The 12736-nt window shown below is 42.9% G+C and overlaps 1 protein-coding gene across 2 annotated transcripts; it reads left to right on the forward strand.

Moving 5' to 3' along the window:
* Nucleotides 1-230: 230 nt before the first annotated feature.
* zfand5a (zinc finger, AN1-type domain 5a) lies at nt 231-7312 on the forward strand. Of its 2 annotated transcripts, none has more exons than XM_085367170.1 (6): nt 231-567; nt 3713-3874; nt 4287-4389; nt 4501-4586; nt 5116-5244; nt 5341-7312. In XM_085367170.1, exons 1-6 carry the CDS (start codon nt 537-539, stop codon nt 5487-5489), a joined length of 660 nt encoding a protein of 219 aa, XP_085223296.1. In that variant the 5' UTR covers nt 231-536; the 3' UTR covers nt 5490-7312. The 2 variants fall into 2 exon arrangements, with proteins under 2 accessions (XP_085223296.1, XP_085223297.1); XM_085367171.1 differs by having other exon boundaries at nt 236-489.
* Nucleotides 7313-12736: the final 5424 nt, after the last annotated feature.

Consider the following 12736-nt stretch of genomic DNA (forward strand, 5'->3'; position numbering starts at 1 on the left):
CATTGTCAGCACCATTATTCATTCATCCTATCATTTAGGTGGATTACTCAATATGGTCGTCCTTGTAGGAGGATGACGAATAGATGTGTAATAACGCAATCACGAAGTGGCGCAAGCGCAGACTGAGTTTCAGCGCCCTCCCTTTCTGGCAGAGCTGTACACAGAGCTCGAGGGCTCCGCGGGTAGCCAATGGGGACACGTTGTTTTACCCGTGACATCACCGCCACTCCTCTGACTAAAGAGGGAAACAAACATCCATACAGAAGGAACGGGAGAGGAAGAGAGAGAGGAAGGAAGGTAGGAGGCCGAGGAAGGGAGACTTAAAACCCCTCTAAACCTGTCTGGCACCGAGGACGACGGCACATAACCGAAGCAAGAAAGAGAAAAGGACCTCACCGGGACCTGAAATCAATCGACATTTTCCAGCTGCCCACACTAACGGCCACTTTTCCCCGTCGTCTCGCGAGAAACTTCATCGATTTTTAGCAGGTGATGATCTTGGATTATTGTTTTTTGGGATTTTTTTCTGAATATGGATGATTTTGGAAGTGAGCTCGGCTTATCGAGGTAATCAGCCAAACGATGGGTGTTTGCAGAGGTGGCGGTCGGTGATGGCGACCTTTAACGGTGGATTGAAAGGTCAGGCGGTGCGTTGCGTGATGGCTGAGTGTGATAAACAAGCTTTTTCCACCCCCCATTTCTTTAGCTTGTTAAAGTTGCCATCACCACCATCTCCTCCTCCTGAGTAGAAATGTCAAAAGCCCTCGAACGTGATTCCGTCTCTTTCAAGGAGGTGAAAATAACAAGGGAGGGAGCGAGCTAGTTGGTTGCTGTGCCTATTTTTCTGTTTGTCCCGAGAGCTGGGGGATGGGGCACCAAAGCCAGCTAATTCCTGTCTAGAAATAGAAAATTCATAAGCTGAATAGGCAAGCAGGGCGAGAGAGTTGCTTTCGAAATTGCTACAGAACATTTTCTTGAATATAAGTTCTCGCACGGCTTCGGCCGATGGAGGAAGTAGTTTCAGCTTTGGCTCAGACGAGCTTTGCTCGATGTGTAGAACTATGTGGCATCACCAAGTCTCTTTCTAAGTGCCTTAGTGTGATTATATAACCGTGGTTGTCCGCATAGCTTCGCTTAAATCACGCAGAACACCGCATTTCAGTACAAATAAAGTGATTAAAGCGAACTACAAAACGATGTCTAAACAGGAAGCAGGGAGATTGCAGACAAAGGAAGAAAGAAGAAACAAAGGGAGCCGATACCTCACTGTCTAGACAGTGGGTTTTCAGAAAACATTAGTGCCGTTATCTTCCCGTAGGCTTCTCGTGGTTTGTTTTCAACACTGTCCATTTTTAAAGAGCAAATTTTACAGCATGTGACAAGCCCAAATGTTTTGTTTTTTTTCTTCTCTCCCCTGCCCTTCAGTGTGACTCAGGACTTTTTAAGCCCAGCAGGGCCTGAAATATGAGCTTGGCTTGCGCCTGATAAAGAAGCACAGTTTCCCCCTTTTGTTTGCTGGAGATTATCACACGTACGTTTTTTGTTTCCGCAGTAGTTTTTGTTGTCCGCAGAAATCAAATGGCATAGTTTCTAGTCAGACCAGTTTTCACATTTGGTTATAGTGAAGGGTTTGGATCCTTTGTGAAAGGAAGTTGGGTTTATTGGTCGTGACTGATGATCTGCTCTGTGCTGGAAAGCCCCCGACTTCCTTTTGTTTGGGGTATTTTACAATTTCACATCTGTAGTGTTTCATAGGATTGTCTGGAATAATTCACAAGTGCATGTTTTGTTATAGGTAGGGACTGATTGAGGTGAATGTGTAATGACCCTCAGTATGCTTTATGTATCTCTGGAAGATCCCCCTTTGTTTCGAAAAACATGCAAGTCTTTTGAAGTATTCAGCGTGGCCATGTCTTTTTTACCTTATCGCTGTGCTTATAAGGTCTTGGTAAATATTAGGTTACCATGCCTGCTGTTTATCAAACACCTGGACCCATTGTTCCTTTGTGTCATAAAGTTAATGTGTTAACTGCTATGGGCCTCTTTTGTAATATGTTTTTGCATCGTCAGATGTGATTTAAATCAATACCTTTTCTTTTATTGAAGTGTTTCTACGTAACGTGGAGCTAAAATCGTCTAGTCTATATCTAGTCAACACGATAAACTGATAAGTCAGTCAGCTTTAAAAGGAAATTACTGATGATCCATATAAAGGGGGTTGAAATGAAAAGCATTTTGAGCTACGCATTAGTTACTAGCTTTTAGCTGAGTCCCCCTGTCTGGTATTTTTCAGCAGTCAGCAGTTGGACACGTGACACAAATGAAAGGGAAAAAAAGGTCTTTGTGGGCTTTTCCAAGGAGACCCTTTATTGACATACTGGTGAAAACATCCAGGTGAAGAGAAACGAGGAAGTGGTAGGAAGACAGGTTTGGGTGGGGGTCTGATAGCTAATGGTGCTTGTTATTTAGGACACCTCGGGTGGACTGACAGGACGTTCTAAACCAACTGCCAGAACATTGAGCTCGCCTGCCCTGTTTGTGTCCGTGACCAGAATATAGACGAGCTTCACACCAATGCAAGCAGCTGCTGTGTTGCACCAGAACAGGGCAAAGGTTGTCCACAGAGGAAATATGAGCCCGTTGCTGTGTGTGGATTTTATATTTTATTTTTATTTATTTTCTGTGTGTGGGGGGCGGGGAGAAGAATCATAGGTGATCGGCTGAGTTGTAAAATGGCCCGGACAGGGCTGGCAGGCACAGCTCTTCTTTCCTATCTAATCCAGGCCTTCCATGTGTATCTGTCCTTTCATGTGGCTGTTTTTGATCAATCACCTCAAAGTCACCGTCTCCCATTACACAACTTCCTGCGCTGTTGCACAAAGACGGGTAGCAAACGTCACAGGACTACTTGTTTTGCCAAGTTACGCACATGCACGCTCATTTTCTGGGCGTATGCGTGGTGAGAAATGACTAGGGAGGTTTTGAAATGCCTTGTAAGGCAAGAGCCAAGGGTAGGGAGGGGAACACTTTGTGAAACAGCTGACCTACTTTGTTTATCGCTTATAGCCTTGTGCCATTTAGCAAAAACAGAATCTTATTTAATCTGAAGTGTTTCGTGTGTTCTTTTGCGATCATGATACCGCGAGTGAGTCAGAGCTTTTGTTTTTAATTAGATGGAGGAAGTAAGGGCCTGAATTTGGTATGAGGAAGAAGAACAGCTGACACTAAAGCCTACAAAAAGCAGAGGATGGGGGGGGATAATGGGAATACCTCTCAGTTTTTCTCAGAACCACCAAAAGAGCCGGCAGGAGGGAAGAGGTGACACTGCAGTGAACAAAGCTGTAGAACAGAGCACATACGAGCCTTTGCCAAAGGTGTTGAACAGAGAACAGTGAGTGTTGTTTGTTCTGTGGGATTCCTGCGGAGACACATTCATTACTGTATTCAGGCTAAAGGGCAAGTCAAAACAGAAAGCTGAATTTACATAAAATGACAGCCGTGTTATCAGTCAGCTATGTTGATACTGCAACCAGTTTCTCTGGAACCAGACTAACAGGAAGAGCGGTAGGGGTGGAAATGCGTCCAGGAAAACATTTCAGTTCTTTTTTTTTTTTTTTCTTTCTTCCATGCACGTGTCAGATCGAGGTGTTGGTGTTGCAAACTGCACGTCGGTCTAAGAAGCATTCTCACTCTGTCTCCCTCGTTCTTTCAGCAATGGCTCAAGAGACGAACCAGAGTCCAGTGCCCATGCTTTGTGCCACAGGTTGCGGTTTCTATGGCAACCCAAGAACCAATGGTATGTGCTCCGTATGCTACAAGGAACACCTGACACGGCAGCAGAGCAGCGACCGCATGAGCCCCCTCGGCCCAATGGGTAAGACCGCACACACAAATTTGATTTGTCTTCTCCTTCAGAGTGACTGCAGCTCAGACTGATTACATCAGTTTCTATGTAAACAAATACATGAACTTTAATCAGTATATTTAAAGCTTTTACTCCACTGTGGATAATAACAGACAGGGTCAGGGTGATGGGGTGCTCCTTTAAGCACTTCTGTGATCCAACATTAAAGTTTTTCACGATGCAAAACACTATCAGTACTTTGAAACAAGGAACAAGGGAGAATATGTCCCAAAAGAGAAGTGACGTTGAATACATTTTTAGATAGGCCTGAAACTGCTGAAAACAGTTTCTATTATTCAGCTCACTTGTTGGCATGCAAACCCACATCACTTGGATTATATTTATTTGGATTTTTAAATTTATTATCATTGTCATCATACAGGCTCAACTGCTAGTCCTACCTCAGAGGCTTCTGCCATCCAGAGACTAGAAGCCAGTCTAGCAAAGGTTGATGCCTCCCCTGCCCCTTCACCAGACATGTCTAGGTCAGTATCCGCTGCCATTAGCTCTCGTGATGTTTGCTGGTTACTTTTCTTGAAATTGAATGAGCAATGTGATGACTGACTCACCTCGCTCCCCGCTGGTTAAACCTGCAGAACCATTCAAGGATCTCTTCCTGTGACTCAGCAAATGACCGAGATGAGCATCTCCAGAGAGGACAAACCTGAACCCCTAGAGCCTGGTAAAAACATGCTTTCATTCCTATTGGTTGCTGGCAACATTGCAGGCATTTTACACATACCTAGTTGACAGCTAAAAAACACACTTCTCGAGGCAAACACTGCTACATAGTTCTTTCTGTAGCCTCAGTTTTATTTTTGATGCTTCGCTGCATACCTTAAGCTCCGCTGTTGGTTTTCACTTACAGCCTCCAAGAAAGAGAGGGTGTCTAAAAATAAACCTGTTTAAAAATACCTCCACTCTCAGGACACTCAGATTTAACGTTGCCTGCCAGAGGCTTGCTCAGAATAGTGTATTCTTTGCTGCCAAGAACAAGAGGGGCAATTTAGAGATAAGGAAAATACTAATTACTATTATCTTGGACAACAATGCAACATTTTAGAGGCCACTGGCTTTCATTGTCTTGTAAAAGTATGACAAACAGCCTTGTTTGCTGCTCTGGGAATTAAAGGGATAATGACACATTAAAGGCTTCCGTGACTTATGACTTTTTTTTTTTTTTCCCTCCCGTTGTCTTTCTTTCTGCGTAGTTGTAAGCCAGCCTGCTGCTTCTAGCCCTACTCCTGTAGCCTCTTCTAGCAGTGAGGAAAGTAAGAGTGACACCCCCAAACCTAAGAAGAACAGGTGCTTCATGTGCCGCAAGAGAGTGGGCCTCACAGGTGAGTGAGCAGGTCGCAGTTCAGCATGAATTTCTGTCAGTGCACTTGTGAAACGCTCCCATTCCAGCTTTTAACCCTTGATTTTTGCGCCTCCAGGTTTCGACTGTCGCTGTGGCAACCTGTTCTGCGGCATCCACCGGTACTCTGACAAGCACAACTGTCCCTATGATTACAAGGCCGAGGCTGCCGCCAAGATCCGCAAAGAGAACCCCGTGGTGGTGGCTGACAAGATCCAGAGAATATAATAGATGAGACAGAGCAGCAGTGGCAGCAACAATGAAACACCATTGACAAAAGACTGGAGTATGAGTGCGAACCTTTGAAATGAGCATAAATGAGAATGGAACAGACTTGATTTACAAAATTACAACCTCAAGAAGATCATGGAGAGGAAAAAAAGAAAAACGTAAAAGATCCTGTCTGAGGAAGATGCATGAATGATCACTTTTCTCCCTCTTTTTTTTTTTTTTTTGATTAACTCATTAGTTTTTATCCTGTTTTCTGTGGTGTGGTTTTTTGTTTTGTTTTTCTCGTTTTTTGCCGCCGTTCAGTCCGACGTTTTGTTTTGTTTTTTCTAAGAATATGTATTGTCTTACTAAGAGCAGACCAGGCTACATGTCCAGGATAAGCTGTGCTCCTCTCACCCATACCAGGCGCCATTATTGTGCCAAACCGTAGACGGCCATTTAACACGCGCCGCCACGTGTCAAGACACTGGCTGGTCTCTCAAAAGCATTCAGACTACACAGAAACAGTCCATACAAGTTGTGTCCCTCAACCTTTGAACTTCTCGCTCTGTGCTCCGTCGGCGCTGGAGTCGGTCAGCGTCTCCTGCCTCGCACGAGGAGGGGGGGATTTGTTGCGATGTCTTTTCCTAGCTTTACCTACCTCACGGCTGCCGCGTTAAGCTACGTTGTCTTCCCTTTTACTTTTTTCGTCAGCTTCGACCCCATCAGAGCAGTTGATCATCGTGACAGTCGGCGTCGGTGAATTCCCCTAACCCCTCCAATCGGCACACCTTGCTTTCACTTTGATGGGTTTTGATTGAGGCTGTTTGGAGGTATCATGCTAGACGGGGACACACAAATTACTCGCTGAAGGAGTTCCACCAACTGTTGCCGGACTGTGTGTGTGTGTGTTTGTGTGTATGTGTGTGTGAGCCGACGTGTGGCCTGAGGGGAAGGATGGCACCCTTCCCCCATGGGTCTGGTAGGGTCAATGTAGGCGTCAATATTGTAGGGGCATGAATGAATGGGATAAATGCATGAGTCACTCTTCATCTGTGTTTAGTGTTTCACAAATATCATTCAACTTAGGGTTTCAGATGTTTTATTTGCTGAAAGACAATTATCTGTTATGTTTTATTAGCTTATTTTTCTCTTCCATTGTACTGATGTTAGCACATGTATTCAGTGCATTGATGGAGTTAGGGTATGTGAACCATGATTTCTTTTTTTTAAATGCGCTAACAAAACATTCGTGTGAGCACAGTGTGTGTGTGTGTGTGTGTGTGTGTGTTGGGCTGTGTGCATGTGTTCTGTCCTCACCTCTTCCTTATCCCTTTTGACTGTAGAGCTACCCAGTTTATCAGCACATGTTTACAGAACTACAGGAGCATGCCAGAGCTAGATTTATGAAAAATAATAGATACCAAGATTAGATGTAACTTCTCATCTGTCTAACAGCTATTGGTCTCTGTGTCTCTGCTATAGAGCACTGTAAGGGGGAAAAAAGGGAGGGGAAAAAAGTGTGCGTGTGTTTTTGTGTGAGTGCACGTGCACATACCTGTGCGACAGTGTGTTTTCATGGCTGCCTGACACATTGAAACCGATGTATGTTTGTGACTTGTTTCTCCCCCGTATGGATGTGTTTTTTGTTTTGTTTTTTCATTTAAAGTTAACTGTATGTATCCGTTTGAGTTTTTCCTTTCTGATTCTTAGTTATATGCAAATTTGTACAAAAAAGAAAAAACAAAACTGTGTTGATATTTATGTATTACATATAATCTTGCTATCCAGCATTACAACAGAATAGTATCATGTAAATAAAACTGTACAGAGAGACATTACAAAAGGCTGAGTGTGTGCTGATTCAGTGTCCCATTTTGCTTATTGTTTTTGGGGGGTTTTTTTTATTGCCGGTTTGATTAAACGTTAAGATAGAAAATGTGGCCAAAACAAGCAGGTTTTGGATGACTGTGCACAGGACAACTTGACTGAACGTGGCTGGATTATTTTCAGTCAGGACAAGACTAGAGTAGGAGCACCATTTCCCCCGTCATTAATTCCTAAACCAGGCTAACCTGACCTCAGGCCGAGGTCTGGGTCACACAGGAAGTATTAATCCCCAGATTGCGGAACACCGTGTAGGTAGGATGCTTATGAGCGTGTTTCAGGGACACTTCTCACACTCCTGTTTGGAGCCCCAGGGCGAAGGCAGTTCGCAGATGGCGTTAACGGGAGCAGCTGCTCAGACAGCTGAGGTGTCCTCATGTGGTGTTGCTGTGACAGAGGACCACAAAGATCACATTGTCTGGACACACAGCTAAAATGCGATGGATTTCCAACCTGAATCTTATGCCAGTGACAAAGCATTATTAATCACTGACCACATCTTCTGAACCCGATATGACAGAAGAGTGAGTACACCATGTAACTGATGCAGTGGAATCACACTACATTGCTAACGGTCTCTTTCCACTATCACACAGACTTAACCTATAATTTGTTTCACTGATGGATGCAGAACCTTATCTGTGTCATCCTCTCCCTATTTGTCTGTCATTGGGTGTGACCGAGGCCTCGGTGGCCTCAGAGACTCCGACTAGTGGAAAGTGACAGATGCTGTAGCCAGATGTGCAAAGGCGATGGAAGTTATATGGGGCCACAAACAGGAACATACAGTACTCTCCTCTTTAAAGACAACAATCCAACCTTATAGAGCACTTTAAAAACAACATGGTTGACCAAAGTACTTTCCGGGAAAAAAAACAACAGTGAAACTTAGGTTAAGTTCATCTTATTCCTTTTCTTTTCACACACTTTCTACATTAAATCCTGACTGATTCTTGCAGCTCATAGTTGGGTCAAGATAACCTACATTAAACATGCACTCACTATCCGTTTTACATCCATCCACAGCAAAATGATATACATATATTGGGAACTTAGGAGTTTGAGGGGACTATGATAGAGTTGTCTGACAAGTCAGTGTCCCGGAGAAAGACAACTGCTCTCAGTGCTGCCACCTGGATGTGAGAGCTGTATAAGTGCAACCCACTTACCACACATTTTCAAAGCACTTGTGTATCCAATATGAATCACACAGCATCATTACATCATACCAAAACACATGTTTATGACTAACATGTACATAACAGTTGAATAAATGCCTTTATCGGCAAATGAGTCAAGTGCTTCAGGGAAAAGTAGTGAAATAAGCAAAAAAAGAGAGAGAGGGAATCTTTTGAAAACCAGCATATCTTTTCATCAAAAACTCAACAGTGTGTTTAAAAAAATTGTATTAGGGCACTAAAAGCTTTACAAATATGTGGCTGTACAGTTAAAATGTATGTATGTCATTTTAGAAGAATATTGGTGGTTGATGGAAAGAAATGTTATGTGGGATGATAACAACCTCAGAGGTACCTGAAAATCCAACCTGGACAGCTCTTCATTAATCATTGTCATACCTACACAGAATTGTAATTTTTTTATATTTTGAAATATTACATTTTGGATATTGTAGCTCACAGACTGTGGCCCACGCCGCTAATCATAGAGTTCACAGTGCAGCTGTACTTGTAATTATATTGTCCACAATGAGGCTCATCTTTCTCATTTAGCAATTTTAATTTAGATCAAAATGACAGTCAAAGACTAACAGATGAGTTCCTGAAGATCAGTTCTTGTACATGCTTCTTTTTGCACTTCATAAATCTGACGTTTATTTACACCAAGAAAACGTTTTGGATCTTGACCTCACACTGTTGAAGGTGCTGAACAATTACTCTTTAGAGTGGAGTGAACCGAAAGGACATCCACACTTTAACTCCACTCTTTACAGTGGACTCTCCTGTGTGGGGCTCAAAGCTTTATCTTGCATCAGCTCGTCATGCAGCTTAGAAGATAATGTACATGGGGGAAATAATTATTTGATCCTCACTTGAAATTGTAAGTTTGCTCATATGAACAGTCTCTAATTTTTATTGTAGCTCCGTTTTCAATTTTTTTAGATGAGAAGTATAGACACAAATCCCAAATCAAACATGGACTTATCCATTGTGAAATTGTTCACAAACTTGCTCTCTGATGGATGCATAAGGGGCAAGTCAGGGTTCAGTATCTTGCCCAAGGATGCTTTGACATGCAGACTGGAGGAGCCAGGGAATCGATCCTGCAGTTGACCTGCTCTAATTCCTGAACCACAGCCACCCTCACCTGCCCCCTATTTGTGGAGCTACCCGCTAACACACAGGACTAGAGATGTCCCAATCCTGGATCTATAATGTATGTAATCTATAATGTTTAAAGAAACATTTTAGTGAAAGCAAAGACTGATATGAATCACATTTTTTAATAATTTCTTTTTCCCTATTTTGTGCCAGGGATACAAAGAAGTTTTCATTTAATAAAACTGCCTGGTCTATTTAAAAGTCTGTCGGTTCCTTGTCACGCTGTCACTGAACACTTAGCCACTGCCAAACTGATGTGACCAAACAAATAAACATCAGCCAGTGCCACAGGAAAGTGTCTCATCTGCAGATTGGTCTACAGCTAAGTTTGGCTGGTATAGTGATTCCACAGATAACTTTATGCAGAGATTCAGCATGAAAAGGGAGTGCAGAATTATTAGGCAAGTTGTATTTTTGAGGAATAATGTTATTATTGAACAACAACCATGTTCTCAATGAACCCAAAAAACTTAGTAATATCAAAGCTGAATGTTTTTGGAAATAGTTTTTAGTTTTAGCTATTTTAGGGGGATATCTGTGTGTGCAGGTGACTATTACTGTGCATAATTATTAGGCAACTTAACAAAAAACAAATATATACCCATTTCAATTATTTATTTTTACCAGTGAAACCAATATAACATCTCCACATTCACAAATATACATTTCTGACATTCAAAAACAAAACAAAAACAAATCAGCGACCAATATAGCCACCTTTCTTTGCAAGGACACTCAAAAGCCTGCCATCCATGGATTCTGTCAGTGTTTGGATCTGTTCACCATCAACATTGCGTGCAGCAGCAACCACAGCCTCCCAGACACTGTTCAGAGAGGTGTACTGTTTTCCCTCCTTGTAAATCTCACATTTGATGATGGACCACAGGTTCTCAATGGGGTCCAGATCAGGTGAACAAGGTGGCCATGTCATTAGTTTTTCTTCTTTTATACCCTTTCTTGCCAGCCACGCTGTGGAGTACTTGGACGCGTGTGATGGAGCATTGTCCTGCATGAAAATCATGTTTTTCTTGAAGGATGCAGACTTCTTCCTGTACCACTGCTTGAAGAAGGTGTCTTCCAGGAACTGGCAGTAGGACTGGGAGTTGAGCTTGACTCCATCCTCAACCCGAAAAGGCCCCACAAGCTCATCTTTGATGATACCAGCCCAAACCAGTACTCCACCTCCACTTGCTGGCGTCTGAGTCGGACTGGAGCTCTCTGCCCTTTACCAATCCAGCCACGGGCCCATCCATCTGGCCCATCAAGACTCACTCTCATTTCATCAGTCCATAAAACCTTAGAAAAACCAGTCTTGAGATATTTCTTGGCCCAGGCTTGACGTTTCAGCTTGTGTGTCTTGTTCAGTGGTGGTCGTCTTTCAGCCTTTCTTACCTTGGCCATGTCTCTGAGTATTGCACACCTTGTGCTTTTGGGCACTCCAGTGATGTTGCAGCTCTGAAATATAGCCAAACTGGTGGCAAGTGGCATCTTGGCAGCTGCACGCTTGACTTTTCTCAGTTCATGGGCAGTTATTTTGCGCCTTGGTTTTTCCACACGCTTCTTGCGACCCTGTTGACTATTTTGAATGAAACGCTTGATTGTTCGATGATCACGCTTCAGAAGCTTTGCAATTTTGAGACTGCTGCATCCCTCTGCAAGATATCTCACTATTTTTGACTTTTCTGAGCCTGTCAAGTCCTTCTTTTGACCCATTTTGCCAAAGGAAAGGATGTTGCCTAATAATTATGCACACCTGATATAGGGTGTTGATGTCATTAGACCACACCCCTTCTCATTACAGAGATGCACATCACCTAATATGCTTAATTGGTAGTAGGCTTTTGAGCCAATACAGCTTGGAGTAAGACAACATGCATGAAGAGGATGATGTAGACAAAATACTCATTTGCCTAATAATTCTGCACTCCCTGTACAGTAGTATGGTATTTATCAATGGGCTATCACATTAAGTAGTACTATACTGTGCAAGTGGTGGTACAGATGTCTACTATGGTAAATCAGTATCTGATACACAATAGCAGTAATAATAATAATAATTACTAGTAGTTTTAGTAGTGATAGTGAGAAGGACATTATTTTAGTAGTATTAACACTACATGACTCTTATGAAATGATTCCAGTTTTACAGGATGTAAGCATGATAGACAATATAATGAAGTTAGCGCAAAAAGTGTGTTTGTCTCTTTGTTGTTAAAATGAGTCTTAGCAATAAGTCTTATATCAATAGAAGGCCTGTTTATTTCTCCTTAAATGGTGTCACATTTGCAAGGAAAATGTATTTGTGGGTTGAGGATCAGAGTTGAGCATGTGGGTTCCACCCATGAAAAACTTGCCAAATCATCTCCGCCAGTGCCAAACAATGTACTCTGTTGTGGGATGGTGTCTCATTCTTCAACCAGCATTTGTTGCAAGTTAGGCATTTGTGGTTGTGTTGGTCATTTTGGCATGAAGAGAGCACCCAAAGCTGATCCCACAAGTGTTCAATGGGGCTGATCTCAGGACTGCAGGCAGGCCATTCCATCCTTTCCACTCCCAAATTCTCGAGGCAATCTCTGATAATGGCAAGGGTTGTCATCTTGGAGTTTGATCCCAGACTGTGGAGATATACTGGTTACGTAATCTCATCTTAATATCTCTATGATGATTGCCTTTATGATGATAGGTCTGTTACGCTATCCTGCAGAAATGAGCATAGCAGTCACTTTAAATCTATGAAGTGGCACTGGCAGAATCTGGACTCATCGCTGAACAGAACATTCCTGCACGTGTCGCTGACATCAGCGCAAACAGGCCTAATGGTGAAGGGCAGTCATGGGATCCTCCCGGCAGCACTATGAGACCAGAGATTGCCTGTCTTCTGATTTTCTGAGTAAAGTGCTGTCGGCCATATTCTCCTGCAAACCATGACGGCAAATCTAAAGAATAGCGCCAACAGTTCCTAAGTGCTACAACAAAATTGTCTTGTGCCGTCGTCTTCTTCAGATGCCCACTTCTTTGCCTGTTTCTGACATCCTCCAT

The sequence above is a fragment of the Diplotaxodon limnothrissa genome, linkage group LG12, assembly GCF_057381915.1.
Source record: "Diplotaxodon limnothrissa isolate DT_005_m linkage group LG12, D_limnothrissa_male_GT1.1, whole genome shotgun sequence".
Lineage (NCBI taxonomy): Eukaryota > Metazoa > Chordata > Actinopteri > Cichliformes > Cichlidae > Diplotaxodon > Diplotaxodon limnothrissa.